We start from the raw sequence: 22,231 nt of genomic DNA on the forward strand, positions 1-22,231 counted from the left end.
ATTGCCAGGACAGAAGGGACAATAACACCGGGTGTCATGCCTAAATCCGCGCTTGCTGCAGACACAACATCTTTTTTGGGGGGCTCTTTGGGTAGGGGTACTCAGGAGGGCATAAGAAAAATGCCTCTCATGCAGCCGGCTTACTGCATTTGGTTGGGGAAGGTGAGGTGAAGCACCGTCTGGATACAGAAGGGCTCTGACGATCTCTTCCTGGAATTTAAGGAAGGATCCAGTCCGAACTGAAGCTCTGTATAGCACATATAAGCGTTCAGCAAAGCCAATTGAAATAAATAAACAGACACTTTTTTGTACCAGCGTCTGGCCTTACGGGCAACTAGGTACGGCGCCAACAACTGGTCGTTGAGGTCCACCCCTCCCATATTTTGGTTATATTCGTGGACACAGAGGGGTTTCTCCACAACACCAGTCGCCGTAGTAATTTGGACCGTCGTGTCTGCATGAAGGGAGGTAAGAACGAAAACATTCTTATTGTCCCTCCACTTCATAGCAAGCAAGTTATTACACTTCAAGCAGGCTCTCTCCCCCAGCCTAAGACGGAAATCTACAAGCCGCTGGGGAAAGCCCCGGCGATTAGGTCGCACGGTGCCACATGCTCCAATCTGCTGATCAAACAAGTGACTAAAAATTGGCACGCTCGTGTAATAATTGTCCACGTACAAGTGGTACCCCTTTCCGAATAAGGGTGACACCAAGTCCCACACTATCTTGCCAGCGCTTCCTATGTAGTCAGGGCAGTTTGTCGGCTCTACGTGACTATCTTTGCCCTCGTAAACCATAAACCTACATGTATAGCCTGTGGCCCTGTCACAGAGCTTATGACAAGCGGCCAGAAAATTTAATCAGGGACTCATGAACGCAGACAACTTGATGGGGAGTAAACAAGTCTGCAAAACGTTGGCTGAAGTGGTTTACGAGGGGCCGAATTTTGTAGAGCCGATCGTATCCAGGGTCTCCACGAGGACGACAGAGTTCATTGTCACTGAAGTGCATGAACCGCAAAATCTGCTTGTATCGTGCCCTGGCCATGGAAGCAGAGAACACGGACGCATGGTAAATTGGGTCAGTGGACCAATATGACCGCAACTTACTCTTTTTATTCAAGCCCATGTTGAGGGAAAGGCCCAGAAAGATCTTAAATTCGGAGACTGTAATTGGTCTCCAATCTCTGGCAAGGGAGGACTGGTGATTAGCGACGATGTGTTGACCAGCGTATAAATTGCTTTGGTCCACAATAGATCTATAGAGATCTTCGGTGAAAAACAGCGAATAAAAATCCAGTGGCGTAAAATCAACTGTTTCCACCTGAATTCCGGGTTGGCCAGTGAATGGGGGAAGTACGGGTGCTGCAGAAGTGGTGGGTTCCCAATTCGGATTGGCGAATGCAGCAGGAAGGGCACTATGGGCACGACGGGCCTGTGTTCGTCTTTTTGGTGGCAGCGGGACACTACTTGTGCTTGCCACCTCGCCAGCTTGAACTGCACTTATGGGACTTGCCACGTCACCACGTGATACTGCAGTGCTGGATGTAAGACCAGGGTGTACTAGGCCGCTGGTGCTTGCCTGTTCACCAGAAGGAATAGCGGCACTAGTACTTCTCTGCTCCATAGGAGAGCCCTGCGGTTCTTGCACTTCAAGGACAGAAGAAGAAGATTGGGGTCTGGTACGCTTGACCTTGGCAGGGACCACAACTCCGTCGTCAGAGCTATCTGTCATGGAGCCGCTGTCCTCTACAGGATCGTATTCTGAGCCTGAATCTGACAGATGAGTGACTTCCTCTTCACTATCTGTCATGCTCAGAAACGTGTAGGCCTCTTCACTAGTGTACCCTCGATTTGCCATTTTGGGCTCTAAATTTAGGGGTACACTAGTGAGACTCACAGGCAAAAAAGCTCCTGACTGTCAGCGACTGTATCAAAACGCTACCAAAAAACTGTTAGCGATCGCAGGGATCAGGCCTGACTCTGCGAACGCTGCAGTTATGTGTGCTTAGTGTTTTGTAGGTGACAGTTATCGATTGATACTGCACTTGGGTGGGCTGGGCTGGGCCGAGGAGCAAAACGCAGGTGCTAGCAGGTATCTGGGCTGATCCCGCTAACACTGCGTTTATGGGAACCCTAAACTGCTGGGGACGCTAGTATAGATCTGATCAGATATTGATCCGCTCAGACACAATAGCACTAAGGGAGGTGTATGCTGCGTGCGTGGGTGTTAGCGGTACTGGCGCTAACCTGACGCTGCCTGGGGCGACGCAGACCTTATCTGACCCTAAAAACTTAAATTATATCACCGCCGGCAATTAGGGGGTTAAACCTTTATAAGGTAATAAACGGCGGGTGCCCTAAAACTATAAAAAACAAACTAACTAACCAGCGTCACCCGTAACACTTATACGGTGATCACTGGTGAAAGGGTTAACTAGGGGGCAATCAGGGGGTTAAAACCTTTATTAGGTAGTATAAAACACTGACAGCGAACCTATATAATTACCTCCCTAACTAGCGTCACCTGTGTCACTAATACAGCGATCAGAAAAACGATCGCTTAGCGACACTGGCGACGGGGGGTGATCAAGGGGTTAACCTTTATTAGGGGGGGTTAGGGGGGTACCCTGGACCTAAAGGGGGGTACCCTAGACCTAAAGGGGGCTAACCTAACTGCCCTAACACTTATAACTGTCACAAACTGACACCAATGCAAAAAAAAAAAAAAACTGCTATTGGTGTCAGTGTGACAGGGGGTGCAGGGGGGTGATCGGGGGGTGATGGGGGGTGAAAAGTGTGCCTGGCGTGTTCTACTGGAAGTGTAGTGTTGGTGCACTTACTTGGATGTCTTCTCTCCTCGGCGCCGGATCGAAAAGACCGGCTTGAGGAGGGATGACATCACTTCCTCTCCCTCTGTTTACGGGAGCGATCGGGAGGGGGTGGCCACGAATGGATGGTCTCCCCCTCACCTCCCATCGTCCGGGAAGAAATGGCGACCGCCTCTGGCACCGGGGGGGGTCCGATCGGACCCCCCACCTGCGGAAGGCAGATCACGTATATGTACGTGATTCTGCCTGTTCGTGCCATTCTGCCAACGTACATCGGCGGTCGTCAAGTGGTTAAAGTGATTGTAAAGTCTCAAGGTTTTTATAATTCTATGCATTAAGGTGGGAAACCTTCTGTGCTGCAGCTACCCCTAGACCCTCCCTTTTTCTTACCTGAGTCCAATCCGATCAGTGATGTGCATGAGCCCAGCAGCTGCAGCCGCTGTCTCTCTCCTCCGTGGACAGGTTGATAGCAGCAGGAGCCATTGGCTTCTGTTGCTGTCAATAAAATCCAGTGACACAGTAGTGGGGCATGGCCGAGTCCCGCTGTCTGTGTCAATGGACACAGCAGTGGGACTCAGGAGCGAGCCTGCATGTGTGCCCCCATAGAAATCAGCTCTGTGTGGGGGGCACCCAATGAAGGGGAGGAGCCAGGAGTGCCGACGGGGCACCCCAGAAGAGGAAAAACCCTTGCACAGAGCAGGTAAGTATAACATGTTTGTTAGTTTTATTTAAGAAAAAACAAACCTTTACAACCCCTTTAATAAATAACAAAGCTGGCCAACTCTAATTTAGTGTACATAGACAGGTAGAGTGACTGTCTTTGTGTGCTGTTGCAAAGAAGCAGCATTTTTTTCCACTTCATTGTGTATACTGCCGACTATGTCAAAGGTTAGCATGTAGCCACATGGGGGAACTGCATGCAGCCATCATTACAATGTTCTGTATTAACTCTCATGTGGGTTAGCGGCATCTTGTGGCTGGAAGCCATACTACTTCACCAGGCCACACACATAGAAGGATCAAGTCCTATATCCTGCCAGTGACTCTTGTCCTGGCACTGACTAGAGAGGAATTCTGAGGGAGATAGCGCTAAGCACTCATAATCCTCCAACAGCTCTTTGTGACACTGAATGTACTTTTCTTCTGTCCTGCCCTTAAACCAAAAAGTAGACCCACCACACTTCTCACAGGGACCTGCATTCATGTGGTTCCAGGTCCAGTGCCTTGAAAAATTTTGAACTGCAGTATGCCCTATGATAGGAACCTTTCCGCATAATAGAGTGCCCCATGCCCAGCCACCTTTACCTACAGAATCTCCATTTCTGGCCACACAGCTCCACACCAAAAGTGCTTCTCCTTCTTGACACTCCGCAGCTCACGACCCCAAGGGTTAACTGTAATTTAAATTATGTTTGATAACCACAAGGGTTAACTTTAAGAGGTAACTCTTTGTTCCCCAATTCTTTTAATACACCTTGAATACATTATTAAAGTACAATCAGACCACACAGTTCTTCTTAAACAGTAACTGTTTTACTGAAGAGACAATATTATTTACATTTACAATGCACTACAACCGACTCGTTTACATGTTTATCCTCTTCCATAAATATGGTTCTACTTACTGGCTGACCACTGGCCATTTACCCTTCATTACATTACCAACAATTACCCTAAGTAGGCAACTGCTTACATGTTTGCTGCCGCTACCTCCTCCCTTCTTCACCTGTCACTGCTGTTGGCTTCACAGCTGACAGGTTCCCACCCAGGAAGCAGTGATGCTGAGAATGAGCGGCATCCCTATCAAGTCTGCTCTCTGCTTGTGATTGACAGCAGTCATCATGGGCAGATCCATAACCATTAAAGGCTGTCTATTAGCTATGGTACTTATTTCAGCAAAATGAGCAAACAGTGTGACCCGCAGTGGAAAAAAGAAAATATAATTCTAGGATGCATCAATAGAAGGATCACCAGCAGGAGGAAGGAGGTTCTGATTCCCCTATATTGATCTTTGGTGAGACCTCATATAGAATACCATGTCCAGTTCTGGAGACCTCACTTACAAAAAGATATTTATAAGATAAAACAAGCCCAGAGACTGTTAACAAAATATGGTGAAAGGTTTGGGGGATAAAACATATCGAGAGCGACTTCAGGAACTTAATATGTACAGTCTGGAATAAAGAAGGGAAAGGGGAGACATGACTGAAACCTTTAAATACATCAAGGGGATGAATAGGGTTCAGGAAGGCAGTTTTTTTCAATATGAAACCAAAATCAAGAACACGGGACAGGACCTCAAACTAAAGGGAGGGAAGTTTAAAACTAATCTTAGAATGTATTATTTTACTGAAAGGGTGGTTGATGCTTGGAATAAACTACCAGCAGAGGTAGTGAGACAGTCAACAGTAAATGGCTTCATGCTTGGAATAAACATAGGTCTATAGTCACACAACAAAGTTAACATAAAAAAAAAAAATGGGCAGACTCAATGGACTACGTGCCCCAAATTCATGTACCAATTCCCAACAGGTGTATGCATTTAGGGCAAGCACTAACATTGATCATGCAGAAGCATGACAGAATTCTAGAGTGTCATAGGCACTCTTTTTGGATTCTCCAGAATGTTTTCCCTCAGCCCTAGTGACCTGCAGATGAAATGACTGTTCTACTGACCTTTGTATTGTGATAGATGGACGGTCTGTTTCTGTTTCAGAAGGGAAAAGGTCCCTTAACAGGTTGGGACTGATTGAGGATATGTGTGTGTTGGCCACAAAAGAGAGTATTTTCTAGTTAGTCCTTGCTTCTATTCACAGGTATCCTGGACAGACAGGCCGCCGAGCCAGACTGACATCTGTGTGTGAGAGTTAAGCCCCATAAACACGATTAGATTTTTGTCTTCAGATTTATCAAAACCAAATAATATGAGGTCAAACCTTAAGAGTTTCAATTTGTATGCAATATCAGGCAGGCCCTTGCACTACATGGTTATTTGATAAATCTGAAGACAAAAATCTACAGAAAATCTAATAGTGTGTATGGGGCCTTAAGTACGATTGTTGGCAGGGGATTGTCTGTTGACAGACTGTTGTCCTAAAATCTTACCATTAGTACGCTCCTTTTGACAATTGTTGTCCAATTTTCGGCCAACAAATGTTGGATGACGGGCTAGTAAATTTTCGGTGGACAACAAATCCGTCACACAAAAGTTGAAAGTACAAATACGCATGCTCGGAATCAATGCTCACCAAACATGAAATTAGCAGAAGGTGCCCAAAGGGTGGGGCTCAAGAGCTGAAATTCCTCGTAGTACGTCACTACGTTTGTGTTTGTGGCACAACAATTGTGTACCATTAGTATGCAAGACAAGATCCTGGCACACACCCTTTGGACAAAAATCAGACGCTTGGTTGGCCAACAATCGTATCGTGTGTACGAGGCTTAAGATGTTGTGAAAGGACAGATGTAGTCCACATCAGAACAGGCCTGTGTGTCTGAGTTAAGCATGTAGGAGTCTTTGTGTGAGCAGGCAACAGGTCCAGTCTAGGCAGCTCTATCTTAGTGCTCGTTAACACCAGAACATGGTGCGGGAAACCCACATTCCTTGTGCATTTCCGGCACCACGTTCCAAACGCACTGGGTGTGCAATCTGTTGCAAGTGTCAGTAGCTGCCTATAAACACCTGAAATGCAGATTGCAAACACAAAGCATTTGCTAGCATCAGATCGCATAGTATCGCAGTGCGAGGTCCCTTTCCAGTGCGCTTTTAAAAGTAGTGCATGCATCCAGTGCAACTTTAGCCCATTCAAATGAACAGGCTGAAAATCATATCACATTGAATCATACAGGAACACAGAGCATGTTCCTGTGCAAATCCTGGTGTGAACCAACACTTTGGGACAAATAGAAACAGCTGTGTGACAAAATAACAATGAGGCTGAAAGATATCTGTATTCATTGCTAAACAACCCCTGTATTGGCAGAATACATTATTTTTACAGTTGGATAAATAAAAGTGGGCAAAAAGCCTTAAACATACTCTGCTGAGTCCTTAGAAGATCAATTTTCAGGCAATTTCAATAATTTTCAGCAAGGTTGTGATTATAGAAAAGTCTAAAAGGATCAAGGCAACCTATACAAAAGTTTTTACTGAAACAATTTTAACAAATTGATCTGCTGTTTGTAGGTTGTCTTGAGCCATTCGGTCATTCTGGCAGAGCACCCCATTTTCCCATCCTGGTGATGCACTGCATTGGTAGCTCTACCCATGGGATGATAATTGGGATTCTAGCCCATTTGATAACACTATTCCTTCTGTATTGAACTGTATTGTAATTGTACTGCACCCCCCTTTACATTGTAAAGCGCTGCGTAAACTGTTGCTGTTAGATAAATTCTGTATAATAAAAATAATAACAGAACATGTCTGAAATTAAAGTTAATCAGACAGCTTTTAGACTATTCCATATGAATAGAGGACAACAGTTACCAAAATATGTAGCTACGGTTGAAGAACGTCATCATTGATGGACAATCTGTCATTTTTAATTCTTTGCCATTAAATTCTGCAAATACTTTAAGTAAATGATCGCAGTTTATTTTCTTCTTCTTAGCACTAGTCTATCTACTGTCTGCACTGGAGGTTGGGCTGGACTATTATCCTTTCTTTGCCTGCTTATCTACTAACAACAGAGTGATAGGGTCAACCCTGGGATTCTGCTACTCCCTGTGCTGGTAAGTGATAACAATTAGCAAAGAATATTGAACATAACATTCAGAAAACAGTAATTTTGTGTTAGAAAAGCTGTGAAAGTTACCGATCTACTTCTGTACGTCAACCCTGCCAGCAAATTTTCCTAAACCGGTGCTGCATGTGTCAGATTCACAGAAACACTGCAAGAAATGCCGCGTACACACGAGCGGAATTTCCATTGGAAAAATCTTGGATGGTTTTTCTGACAGAATTCCACACAAGCTTGTCTTGCATACACACAGTCACACGAAAGTTCACTGAACTTTCGACCGTCAAGAACTCGGTGACGTACAACACTACGACGAGCCGAGAAAATGAAGTTCAATGTTTCCGAGCATGCGTTGAATTGTTTCCGAGCATGCGTAGGAATTTTGCGCATCGGAATTGGTACAGAAGATCGGAATTTCCGATCGGAACTTTTTTCGACCGAAAAATGGAGAACCTGCTATCAATCTTTTGCTGGCTGGAATTCTGCCAGCAAAAGTCCAATGGAGCATACACACGCTCTCATCGGTCTTTTGCTGGCCGAATTTCCAATCATGTGTACGGGGCATTCGAATATTTCCCAAATAATGGTTATTTTACATTTTAGCCAAATGATATGAAACATCTGAATATTTTCCAAATTGAACATTCAAATTCATCATGTACTGTTTAATGTGGTGAATGAGGCAAATTTTACAAACATGCTAGGCTTCTTCTTAGGCCTGCAGAACAGAGGGGTAATTATCAGTTAAAGGGTATGGGAGCAAGGACATGTGAAGAGGGTACTCACCATCAGAAAATTTTCTGACGACAGAATTCAACGTTAGACGTACTGTGTTGAATTGTTTTGTATGTGTTCTTTCATTTCTGAGCATACCTAGTCTTGCTCTTCAGAAAACCGTACTAAAGAAAAGAAAATCAGACGTTGTAGTCACATCGGACAAAAATTTTCAAGCCTGCACATCCAGTTTTTGTCTGCTGAAAGTTCGTAATCAGCTGTCAAAAGCAGCATACTAACGATCAGAAAATCGGCAAATCGTTCATTTGTCGAAGTTTATCTTCAGATTTTCTGACCGCGTGTACGGGTCTTTAGTGTGTATATTTCTACACTCTGTACAGATACCTTATTATGAGACTTCACTATTGGTTGGCTGGAATCCTTTCACAGCACAAATTGTTATATTTGGTAAGACTGACATACTCTAATTATCTTGCAGGTTTTGTGTACAACTGGCAGATGTGTTTGAATGTCCCAGAAGAAATTATGTGAGTTTTTTCTTTTTTTATTAAGATATACTGTAAATGTGGTATTTTTGAAGTGTACTAGCCTAAATGCTATGTTTCTGTTAAGAAGCCATTTAATGTAACAGAATTCATACCAACAGAATTTAGGTACAATGAACTTTACTGAAAAACTATTATACAATCAACTAGAGATGATTTAATCAGCCAGGGTTTGGTTAGCAGGCCATAAGGTCTGAAAATGACAAACTTTATTCTGAACCCCGGTGAAGTCTATGGGGCGTGAATTTTAAAAATCCATTATCGACATTTTCAGGTAATAGATAAGAGATTTTCTTAGGACATAGGAAGCTGGGACCTGCCACGGGGGACATTGACCAATAAGAAAGAAAAAAAAAAAAGAAAAAAACCATACAGCGTGAAAAGGGTTCTCCTTTTTATGCAACTTTGAAAGCGATGTGGGAAATACAACAATACATTGAATTACATACATGGAAGACTTCTTTAACCCTTTTGCGGCTAAAGCTATTTTTGCATTTTTTCCACGCGTTTAAAAAATTATTTAAGGCCTGAAGATTATGTAAAATCTCCAAACACTATACGTATAGTTTTTGAAAACAGACACCCTACAGAATAAAATAATGGTAGTTCCAATTTCTTATGTCACAAAATTTCAGTAAGAAACTACACTAAAGTTAATTTTAGGACACATAAATGCTATATATTACCCAATTTTTGGTAGAATATAAAAAATGAGGTTGCGCCTAGAAAGTAGATACCCAACATGTCAAGCCCATAAAACGATGACAAAGTACAGTTCCCTATATCTTCCATAGGCAACATTTTAAAGTGATATTAAAGTCTTGTTTCTTTTTTTTTTTTTGTTAAAAATAACAAACATGTATACTTACCTGCTCTGTGTAGTAGTTTTGCACAGAGCAGCCCAGATCTTCCTCTTCTCGTGTCCCTCTTTGGGGCTCCTGGCCCCTCCTTCCTGCCACATGTCCCCACAAACACAGAGCCGTGGCCCGCCCCTGCCCCCCCTCTCTCCTCATTGGCTTACTGACTTTGATTGACAGCAGCGGGAGCCAATGGCACTTCGCTGACATCTCAGCCAATGAGGAGGGAGAGTCCTGGACAGCCGAGTCTCTCATACAACATCACTGGATCAGGTTGAGGCTCAGGTAAGTATTAGTGGGGCTGCTGCACACAGAAGGCTTTTTATCTTAATGCAACCACTTTCAAAGCCTCTGCAGGTCATCACTTTAGTGTTAACTGTAAATAGTGTGCACGGCGATATGTAACATGTGTGGTGCAATCAATGTTTTCATGCATAAGCACCCCCGAAACGTGCATTTATATTTATACATATATGCATGTATGTGAGGGTGGAGGGGCTAAAAATTATTGAGGAGATTTTAAGTGCTTGGGTTTAACTCACATGATGGACAAAGAGTTTTAGATGGGGAGAGTGGAAGTGATCCATCTGGCTGCCAACAGTCAGCTTGTCAGATTTAGAACAGGGTCACACTGCTGCGGGATTAAAATAGTGCGAGTTCAGCTGAATTGGGAATTGGTGCGTCACACCGATTCGGCCGGTGCTATTGCCAGCAATAGCCGCCGATTTGGCATGCGTTTTGACATGTCAAATCGCATCAATGTGAACCTGGGCTTACAAATACTCTTGGCGGCTGCAGCCTCTGGGACTCGAGTATGTACAAACCCCACCCACCATATGTCAGTGAAAAGGGTTCAGCTGTATGTGGTGTTATGGAATAATTTGATCAACATGGACAGCATCAGCAACACTGTATTTTAGCATTACATTTTTTGCATGCGTAATTGATTTTTTAACTTTTGCATCATTGCTTGGCATAAATAAAGCATCAGAGCCCCAATCTGCATCATTACTTTTGTCTGTGACACCTGATTTTTTTATCCAGCAGTAATAGGCCTGATTTGAATAGTGAAAGTGGGAGCTACAAAAAATGTAAAAGATACAGAAAAGTTTACTTTTCAAAAAAAAAAAATAAGGCTAAAGCTATCACCTTGTACAAATTGACCAATGGCGCAACAGTTAAATAATATAGTTTGTGGATTTTGTTTGCAGTACCACACTGCATTGTCTTAGGTTCACAAAAACACTGAAACAACACAACCTCACAATTACCAAACCCCTCCTATCCCCGTATCTCCAATTAATTCCAAAATATTCCAAACATAGACTTTAGTTATGTGTTTGGGATAGCTTGACCAGTGCAAGCCTTTATTTAAAGAATCTACTGTCAACAGCACCATTGTGGTTTCCAGAGTCTGAAGCCAGCAGTGCATCAGCCATGTTAAATGTAACAGCAAGTTGGATAACAAATGCATGAGTAAACACGACTCAAATCTTGGTGGGAGCAGCACCTCAATGAGACAAGTTGGCAGCAAAAGACATGCCCTCCTCGTTCCCCAAGGGTGCATAACAGCCACTTTCTTTTAATGCACCAATATCCTCCAACTTATTCCTCGAGGGTGCTTAGCAGCCATCTTCTTTTAGAATGCTGCTAATGCAGCATATTCCTCCTTCTCCTCTTCTTGGGTGCATAGCAGCCATTTTAGTTTGAGGACTGCTAATGTGCCCCTTTCCTTCCCCTTCCCAAGGGGATATAGTAGAGATTATTTTGGAGGACTACTAATGCATCCTTTTCCTTTTATGCCTTTTCCTTTTCTGATAATCCTGCCATAGGTGGAGGATGTTTGAGGTGCAGGCAGTGAGGAGCAGGGATGTGGTTCTCGCAGTGAGGAGGAGTGAAGGAAATGTAAAACAGGCTACACTTGAAAAGGAGGAAAACATAAAGAGGAGAGGTAACGTATATGGATGTGGGAGGCAGGCAGCAGCAAGTGTTAAGTGTATGATCCTATGGCCATGGACTGCCTGCCCTTCCCCATTGCTTCCTTCAACCGGCAAAAGGACAGAGGGAGTCTGGATTTGACGCTAATGCCCCGTACACACGGTCGGACTTTGTTCGGACATTCCGACAACAAAATCCTAGGATTTTTTCCGACAGATGTTGGCTCAAACTTGTCTTGCATACACACGGTCACACAAAGTTGTCGGAAAATACGATCGTTCTAAACGCGGTGACGTAAAACACGTACGTCGGGACTATAAACGGGGCAGTGGCCAATAGCTTTCATCTCTTTATTTATTCTGAGCATGCGTGGCACTTTGTCTGTCGGATTTGTGTACACACGATCGGAATTTCCGACAACGGATTTTGTTGTCGGAAAATTTTATATCCTGCTCTCAAACTTTGTGTGTCGGAAAATCCGATGGAAAATGTCCGGTGGAGCCCACACACGGTCGGAATTTCCGACAACACGCTCCGATCAGACATTTGCCATCGAAAATCCGACCGTGTGTACGGGGCATAAGTTGTCAAAGACTAGATTTTTTCTTTGTGAATGTTAAATAAATTTATTTCACACGTTATTTACAAATTTACTATTTTTGAAAATTTTTTTTTTACTTTTTATTGAAATTTGTCATTTGTTTACATTTTTAGGCAGTCGATGCCCCGGTAAAGAAAACATAGGAATGGACAGCAATACAACCTTGGTATTCACTTAAAGTGGAATTCCAGCCTTACACTAACTATGCTTAACAATGCCCCCCCCCCCCCCCCCCCCTGCTACCTATCCTACCTAACTTGTGTAAAAAAGATGTGTATACTTACCTATTTTTAGATCCGGTCAAGTGATCCCGCATATCTGGCTCCACTGTGTCAGTCAGCGCCAACTGCAGAGGAGAGGAGGGAGCACCAATAGCAGCTGGGAATTTTGTGAGCTGTGACATTACTGATAGGCTTCTTTATCCCAGTCATTGTCAGCGCTCCCCCCTCTCTCCCGCAGTCGCTGCTCACTGACATAGGGAAGCCAGAGCTGTGGGATCACTTGACTGGACCAGAGCAGACTAAATATAGATATGTATACACATCTTATTTTTTTTTTACACAGGTTAGGCAGCAGGAGGGGGGCATTTTAAAGCATAGATAGTGTTAGGCGGGAAATCCACTTTATCAAAAAAAAAAAGGACATACCTAGGCCTATACATGCCTCCTATGTAGAAATAAAAAAAAAAAAAAATGTACCCACCCTTCCAGAATTCAGGGGGCAGGACAGGCAGCAGAAAATGAGATGAGGAAGCTGCAGAAGGCAAAGATTTTCCCAAATCACCCTTATGACCAGTGTCTTAATGTCAGCTTTGCCTAACACCGTGTTTATGCCTTTGTTGTGACCTGTGCTACACTATGGTGTCAGGTACTGCGGAATGGCAGTAGAAGTCACAGGAGAACTGGAGAGAAGGGTTGGGGTGCTGGTAGTACAGGTGAGAAGGAGGGTTGGGGTGCTGTTGGTGAGAAGGAGGAAGTTGGTGGTGTTAGCGGTAAGGAGGAGGAAATTTGGGACAGCATCAAATGGGGGTATTTCACCCCTCCACAATACAAGGGATCGACTGTTACCATTTAAGAATCATCACACAAAGTGCACCACTATGAGGCTACAGGGCAAAGAATCAACAGTTTTTTCTTATGGTAGCTAGATCCACTGCACTTTAGGCAGAGCTAAAGGGGGACAATATAAAAGGAAAAGGCTGGTTGCCTACAAGGTTGTCCTTTGTGTTTGACAGAAGTTCTGCATACAAAAATAGTAGGATATTTTTTATAGTTTATTTTTGTAAGGCTCAGTTCCCACTGATGCAACATAGGATCCGACTTGTGAGACCCCAAATCGGAGGACATGTGAAATTCACATGAGAGCTGTCTTAACTGATACTACACAAGTCTGTCTGACTTTAGAAAAGGTTTCTCCACTACTTTGGTTCGACTTTGATACGACTTCAAAGCCACAGAGTGTAAAAAGTCACATCAAATTCGGGCTCCAAAGTTGCAATTTGTGCAACTTTGGAGTCGGGGTAGTGTGTACCAAGCTTTGACAGTATTTTGTATTGTACATATTTAAATATTTATTCATATTTAGATAATTATTGTTTACATTTTTCTTGTTTGTTTTTTTTTTCATTGTAAGGCTGCCCCTGCAGTGTGAAGAAAACATAGGCATGGACAGCAGTGCCTTAAAAAAAGTCCTAGACCTAAGCAACAGCTTGTCTGTATGCAAACATTTTAAAAATTGTTTTTTTTTTGCAAGATAAGAATGCCAGCCTAAGACACTGACCTCACAGAGGTTATGGTGGTGGCAAGGAGATCTCTTGCTGTTATCTGCACGTGGTTCTCGAATGTACCACATGTTCAACTGCATCTCTGGGCTTTTCTGGTAAGGTGGAGATAGGGTATAGAAAGAATAATGATGGACACTGACATTTTAAATAGGTTGGATGTCTCACTCAAGTAACCCAATAATGAAACAATGAAATAATAATTAACACAGACAGTAAGATACAATTTTTTTTTTTTTTATTGAAGCCATCAAAACAATATTTCACAGAAAATAGCCAGAAATATTCTACAGTTGATGCACAGAATGCAAGCAGCTTTATTAGGTCACAATTTCACAGGGAGAGATGAAGCAGGCTTTATAAAGAAACTAAAAAGTAGAGTATATTATTTCACAAACAATAGCCAGAAATATTGTGCAGTTGATGCACAGTATATAGGCAGACTTATTAGGCTGTAATAGGTTTGGAAAGAAATAAAACAAATTGTATTTCAGAGACAAAAGCCAGAGTCGGTGCACACTATGTACAGTATGTGGCTTTAGTAGGCCACAGTTTTAGCAGCAGACACCAGGTAGCTTCTAATTAAGAAATCAAAATTAGCGTGTATTTTACAGGAAAAAACACAAAACTGTACAGATTCAATGCACACCATGTAAGCTGGTTTAGTTTGCTGCAATTTTCAGGAAGATCCAGGGCAGGTTTCAATCAAGAAATCAAAATTGGAGTGCATCATTTCACAGAAAAAAAACACAGAAACTGTACACACTCGATGCACACTATGTAAGCTGCTTCAGTAGGCCAAAGTATTAGAGGGAGGCACCGGGGAAGGTAGGCAGGAAGATCCAAGGCGGGTTTTAATCATGAAATCAAAATGAAAGTGTATTATTTCACAGAAAAAGTCACAAATTATGTACAGACTCAAGGCAAACTATGTAATTGTTTTTATTATGATGTGTTTGGGAGGTAGATGGTGGCAAAAAGACACTAAAGTTGTACAGATGCGCAAATATGTAAGATTCTTTATTAGGCTGCACAAGGCTTCTACTACTATATATGACACTTTCTTATCAATGTTGGTTAAGGAAGCAATAGGTGGCGGCACTTGCTTCGCCCTTAGTAACCAGTAACATCACCCTCTATCAATGATTGCTAAGGGAGCAGCAGGTGTCAACCACCTGCCATGTCCATAGCAACCAATAACATTACCTGGCTACATTAATTTGCTCACTCGGAATCCCTGGCCAGGTAAACAAAGGGGCAGGGATACTACATGGCCATATTTGGGCAATGACACTGGACAATTGAGAGTGTTTTATTTTTAAAAAAGCACCAAAACTGAATCGACTCCATGCTCACTTAGTAAATGGCTTTTGTAGGTAACAGTTTTAGAGAATTACGCCAGGCAGGTTTTAATCATTAAATCAAAATAAGAGTGTGACAGACCCAACCAGGACAGGGGCTTTTGGAGGGGACAGCAGCGTGGCCTCTTGCCTACTGACTATGGGCCCTGGCTTTTAAGGGGGCTCTATTCTTTGAAAAGTGTGTGCCTGGGGGACTTCTGCAGTAGTTTTACTTCAGATTCAAGTCCATGTCTCCCCTAAAAACACACAGACTCTAAGCACTAAAGGACCTGGATACAGATTTGGAGCCTCTATGCAAAAATCAGCATTGACTGCTTCAACTCCCCTTCTAGACTCAGAGTAGATGTTAATATAATCAGCTCAAAACACGTTAATGCTGGGGTCTCCTGCTATAATCTGTTTATTGAGGCGTTTATTGCTAAGTGTGTCTCTCCTATTGTGTGCCTCCTATGTGTGAATTCCCATTGTTAATTAAGTTAATCGAGTCACCTATTGTTTCTATCTGTCTGCTAATCCTTTTAGACAGCCCTAGGTCTTACTGGGGAACTGGTGCCGAACTGTCTGGGCACCTAGATTTGTTTAAGTGACTAGTGATTGATTAGCATACTGTTTATGCATATGTTAATGTGATCAAGCTTTGATTTTGTGTGGTATATACTCTTTACAATAAAGGGAGTTCCAGTTTTCACCTAAGCTAGTGTTGTCTAGTCTTTGGGTGCAATATTCAGCTAGAATACCTGGTTCCTGATTTCAGACTGGAGGAAGCTATATACAGATGGAAGCACCCAGGTAGGGTGCCAGGCATTCTGTCAGAGGGAGTGCATTATTTTACACAAAAAAACCCTATATGTGACAGCTTCCTGACAATTATTGCTAAGGAAGCAGTGATTGTGAGGAAACATTTGTCTCATCCTTTGCAACCAGTGAAGTCACTCTCCATCACAGACTGTTAAGGAAACAGTGGGTTCTGACAGCTGCTGTGTCCTTGGCAATGAGCAATGTCACCTGGCCTTATTCATTTGCTGGATGGGAATCCCCAGTCATGTAAACAAAGAGGCCAGAATAGCAGTGATATTACTGACCAAATATGGCTTATTCGGGCAAAGACATTGGGTAATTGATAATGTTTTATTTCACAGAAAAAGCAACAAAAATTGTACAGACTCTGTTCTCACTTTGTAACGGGCTTTTGTAGGCAACAGTTTCAGCGGTAGACATCAGGCAGATTTTAATCAAGAAATTAAAATTTGAATGTATTGTTTATCATGGGTGCAATGCAGGTCTCCTGCAGACTGTCTGTGCAAGCTGTCTGCTCGTACCTCGTACAACTACAAGCAGGCAGCTACACAATGACAGGAAGAAACAATTAACTACCTAGAGCGCTCAACAGAACCCCGGTAGTTTATTGAGTACTACAATCCGGTAGCCGCAAAGGCTGTTGGTACTTGTAGTTCCCCCATTCACAGAACTCTGTGAATGAATGACGTGGACAGATAGGTGAGCCCTGCGCGGCTGTGTTTTTTTCTTAAATTATAACAGCAAGCTCGGGGAGAAGATCCCCGGGTTGCTGTCACTAGAGGTAGGGAGAGGCTGCAGCAGTGGGAACATGTTCCACGTTCCACCCCAAAAATGGATGGAACATGTAACATGTTCCCAAAGGTAAACTTATCCTTTAATCCACAGTTCAGAGGCCAGGAAGTGCATTATTGGTAGTTCGATCATATATTGGCAAACTGTCACATTAGTTTGCCATTTTCCCAAACTAAGAACTATTTCAGTTTGGCTCAAACTCATGTTCGACCCTAACCTGAAGCTCATGCCTACACTAGCCTATACGTTTCATTGTACATTTGGTATATATCTTGATATATTGCCTGCTGGAGCCTTCCTACCAATACAGTATGTCATTGATACTAAAGGATATTTGAATTATTAATGTATTGAACTTTTTTCTTAAACATATCCCAAATGCATTTTTGGTGCAGCCTTTGGGCTTGGCAAATTTAAGAAAGGGGGATATGATGTCTTATTAAAAGGAAAATCAGATCTAGGTTACAACTTATCAGTTTGCCCCCAGTACTGCATTTCCCAATTTTTAAAGCTGAACGCTAGGTATAATGTGTATTGCATACTTACATTCGTCCAGCTTGGTATGCATATTTCATAGCTGAGGCACTGCTGGGGAAACTGACAATCACTGTAGTAGTCTGTGCTGCTACAGCAATGGTGATCTTCCAGGTCCTGTGCTGACCACAGGGGTTCGCCTTGTATTGTTTTCAACAAATGCAAGGGGTTCTCTGGGCAAAGTGGAGAGAAGGGGCAGTAATGTCACTTTTATGACTGCATGTCTGATCTCTTTTTAAAGTCTTTGATAAGCTTTATCTTTCCCCCAGAAAACTCAGACTTATACATGCGATGGACTTTAGTTTTTAGAATTCATTCTGACCACAAACATGCATTTTCTTCATCAGAATAATATTTAGAGCCAGTTGTGTGTGCAAATGATAAATGCATTTTCATGTGCATACAAATTGAATTTCCTTATGCAATAATCTTGTTTGTCTTTCCAGCCCAGAACAAAATAGCTAAAGTTAAATATGCATTGCCAAAAAAGTACATCTAACCTTGAGTAATTATCCGTAGGAATCTATCATCCTCATACTTACTCCAATCCCATCTCTGGCTTGCTGTGTTTTTCTCATGGGAAGATTTCTACAAATACTGGTTACATCAGTTCTGTCCATTTACAGGCAAGTAGGGAGTAAGGTAGGTATATATGAAAGTTTAAAAAGAACTAAATGTAACTACTGTGTTTTCCCGAATATAAGACCGGATCTTATATTAATTTTGGCTACAAAAAATGCATTAGGGCTTATTTTCAGGGGATGTCTTATTTGTCCCCTGTCTTCTCTCCTCCTCTCCCTCCCTGTCAGCTCAGGAGTCAGCATCTCTGTAATCCCCAAAATAAACCCTAGTTAAAGTCCTTGTAAAATCATGTAATCCGCTCTGTAAATGGATTATATAATGTACAGTGTGTTTCTTTATGTAACATTGTAAAAAATGCATTATTTACAGCACTGCTGGGCGCTCACATGACCTGCTGGAGCTCTTCTTCCCCGCTCCGAGCATTGCTGAGGGAAATGCCAAGATCCCCGTTGACGTTAACTGGGAGGAGAGCTCCGGCGGGTCACATGAGCGCCCAGTGGCGCCGTAAGGCCCCTTTCACACTACCGCGACTTCACAGTCACACGACTTTGCTGTGATTTTACCGCGATTTCAGGGAATGCCTGTGTAAACTTGAGGTATATGGACCTCAACTTGCATGAAAGTTGGACCAACGTAGTACGGGGACTACTTTGAAGTCAGCACGACTTGAAGCTGCACATATATGAATGGTTATCATTGGAAATCATGTGGAACGACTTGTCATGCGACTTTGCAGTCCGAAGTCACAGGACAAGTCACACAAGTGTGAAAGGGGCCTAAATAAGGTATTTTCTACAATATTGTTACATAAAGACACACACTGGACATTATGTAATCCTTTACAGTGCGGATTACATGATTTTACAAGGATTTTGACTAGGGCTTATTTTCAGGGTAGAGCTTATATTGCAGCCATCCTAGAAATTCGAGATAGGTCTTATTTTTGGGTTAGGTCTTATTTTCAGGGAAACACGGTATGTATCTGTTCTTGTCCACACTTTTTTCCCAAACTGTAACATATCCTGGACGTGTAAGTGACCACATTTGTTGTCATAGGAGGAAGAAGAGCCATTGTTGCCTGAACACTTAAAAAACTATCTGAGACATCTCCTAAAACCAATAACGGAAAAGTGAGTCTGTTTTGCACCAAGCACATTGTTCTGTCTAGGCTCTCAGTTTATGCATTTAAATAACAAACAATATATATTGATTCTATTGTAGAGAAACAAACTAAATGTTTTCTCCAGGGAAAATATATATATGCCTAAAGTGAAATTTCCCACTTTGCCGATATAGGTAAAAGTAACAGGTTCATCTGATAACTCACTCCCCTGTTGCTGGCACATACTTTTTTTCTCCCCTACATTGCCATTCACCTATAGTGCTAAGGCCTCTGCCTTTGACTTCATGTGGCTGCCCTGGGACTTGGTAAATAGTTCCTTGGGCACTTAGTGCTGCATTGAGGGAATAAGGGAGGGGCCATATGCCTCCCCCCCCCCCATGTCTGAAAGTCATCATATGGTAGCAAACCATCATTTTAAGAATAAATTGTAATTTGGAAAGAAAAGCAGCAATACTTTACAGACATTCAAACAAAACTAACTTTATACTTTTCTTTTACATGTAGGGATGTGCAGACTAGCTCAATTAAAGAGAAGATTTATAAATGGGACCATCATTTTAAATTTCCCACAAGGATGATTGTGACAGCAGTGCTCTGTCTTATCTGCCTGTACAATGTAAGACATGCATAAAGGATAACTTCAAACAAAATACTAAAGAATTAAAACCTTTATACAGTTCACTATTTATAAGGGCAAATCAAGCAGTTTTAGACTTAAAGTGGATATAAACCCGATTCATTAAATTTGAGCTGGGCAGGAGTGGCCCGTCCATTAAGGGTGCACTAGCGCCGCCCCCACCCCCCCCTCCATGCTTCCGGCCCCTTGTAGGATGCCGGGCGCATTAATTACAATAGCGGGGGTGTTTTTTTGAAGCACTGATTAGTCTTCAAAATATGGTGGACTCGGGGCACAGTGAAGGCGCTCACAGCCCACCCAGGTGTGTTAGAATAGGGAATGAAAATGTGCTATTCTAATACTGGTCCTCCTCCCAGCCAATTAGGAAGCATGTCTGAAACCCACCACCCAATTGGCTGAAAGGATAGGCGATCCAATTGGATGCCTAGGAGGAGGGGAGGAGACGCACAGCCATCGTAATGGAGGAAAGGGACACGGGACCCGCTGCCCGATGCTCACTGCCTGATGTCCGATGCCTGTTGTCCGATGCTCGCTGCTTGATGTCTGATGCCTGCTGCCCGCTGCCTAGATAGGGTAAGTGCCAGGCCGACTGGCAGATGGGGGTGGTTGTTTGCCGCCCTCCAAAAAAAAAACACCAGCCGCCACTGGAGCTGTGCACATAGTCCCATGGCTTTCTCCTGCTCCATTCTTCTGTTATCAGCATGATAACTGACAAGTTCTCTGACACACGAGATAAAACCAGGTTGAATTTTGTGTCAGGGTGGGTGCTATAAATGAATCAGCAGAAAGCTGCTCAACTCACAGGAGAGCTCTGAAAGTCTATGCCTATCTGGAGGGGGTGTGTGCCTTTCCTCCAATCAGCTGTCTCCCAGTGTAATCCAACACTACACTGCTACTGCTGAATGAGGAAATGAAAATTCTAACATGATGTGCACTTTCTAAACAGTAAATAAAGCTGAAGACAGCAGATATACACGTAAAACATATGTAGGGAGATTTGTTTAATCTCTGTGTATTATCTGAGGCTGTTAACGTCACTGGGTATATGTGAGGGTTTACATCCACTTTAATCTACTATAATTATCTCAATGCAAATAAACTTTTGGACAAATTGTCATCCCACTGGCAATGATGCAGTACACTGCATAGATGGCAGACAGGCCATACTGTATGATACTATTGTAGGATGACTGCATTTTTGGGTGGATATAATAGAACCAGTGTGTCTACCAGTGTGTCCACCATGTATTCCAGAAACTTAGCTCTAACAATTAATTGTTCAAACGCCATCATAAGCATTTGGATGGTCTAACCCAGCCATTCTCCACCAAGTCTCCTCCAGAAAATGCAAAGGGTTCCTTGAGCTGTGGCTGATTGACCTCCTATTTGATGGTGCCTGCACAGTTCCAGGGCCAATGCTACTTGGCAGAGTGAGCTTTCCTGAGACCTGAAAATGTCAAAGATTCCTCTGGGGCTGGTCCAAGTTATTTATATATTATTAATATATACCATAACATCAAATAATTCATGCAATGTAATTAAATAGTGAGCATAAAAATATGATAAGCAGCCCTTGGTGGGGTTTCTGTTGTTCCAGTGAAGAGAAAACAATCCACTAATCAAAAATTCAGAACACAGATAAACCACATGATACATGGGCTAGCCCAGGTAGCACCTGCAATCTTTGCTTCCCTTGCTGCTGCTCAATGGAATTAGAAGTACATTGCAGCAGATAGATGTAAGAGACATGAGAATTTTCAATATATTCAGCTAATTACAGGTTTTCTTTTCAGTTTGTCTTAGTGGACTTGTTGGTGTCACCCAAGGCTGTGAAAGGTCTGGATTCATTGATACTAAGAACAGTGAATTTTTCATTTTCTGGCCAGACAAAGTTGATCTTATATCTCTTGAAAGGTCAGGTTAAATAATTTGTAAGTCTGCCATTCCACTTGTTTGTAGAAAGGCTAGTCGTTCCTTTAGTATTAAAATTTCCTTTTGTATTTTTTCAGAGTGTTGGTTTTATGCTACCTTTCCGTCAGCTCTCACAAGTGTTATCTACATGCTTCATGTACTTTCCTGCTATAGGTAAGATTAATATGACACCCTTGTATCACTGGCTATCTCGTTATATAATTAGATTTAATTGAAATCCCAACTCCAGCTAAACCATTCTTTTAGTTTTTAGTGGGAAAGTGCTAGAACTGTTCGGTTTTTATTGCTGACTGTCTTCCCACAGAGGAGACTTTCTCTTATCTTCTGTTCATCTGCAACTAAGATACATGTGGTATTAGAATTCTCACAGAGGTTCTGACTCTAAAAGCAATACTACTTTTTGTTCCTATCATCTTGCCTTCAGTAAAATGTGATGTGCCAAAT

At 42.5% G+C, this 22,231-nt stretch overlaps 1 protein-coding gene across 2 annotated transcripts in view; it reads left to right on the top strand.

The window, feature by feature from the left end:
- LOC141131647 (stimulated by retinoic acid gene 6 protein-like) overlaps nucleotides 1–22,231 on the top strand; it is a 101,835-nt gene that overhangs the window by 37,732 nt on the left and 41,872 nt on the right. For both annotated transcript variants that reach the window (XM_073619177.1, XM_073619178.1), the window contains 7 exons: nucleotides 7,444–7,564; nucleotides 8,786–8,834; nucleotides 18,033–18,155; nucleotides 19,152–19,225; nucleotides 19,723–19,834; nucleotides 21,649–21,769; nucleotides 21,865–21,940. In XM_073619177.1, coding sequence (XP_073475278.1) covers nucleotides 7,444–7,564; nucleotides 8,786–8,834; nucleotides 18,033–18,155; nucleotides 19,152–19,225; nucleotides 19,723–19,834; nucleotides 21,649–21,769; nucleotides 21,865–21,940 — 676 coding nt within the window. The remainder of the gene's footprint in view (nucleotides 1–7,443; nucleotides 7,565–8,785; nucleotides 8,835–18,032; nucleotides 18,156–19,151; nucleotides 19,226–19,722; nucleotides 19,835–21,648; nucleotides 21,770–21,864; nucleotides 21,941–22,231) is intronic.

This window comes from Aquarana catesbeiana, linkage group LG03 (genome assembly GCF_042186555.1).
Source record: "Aquarana catesbeiana isolate 2022-GZ linkage group LG03, ASM4218655v1, whole genome shotgun sequence".
NCBI classification, from domain to species: Eukaryota; Metazoa; Chordata; class Amphibia; order Anura; family Ranidae; genus Aquarana; species Aquarana catesbeiana.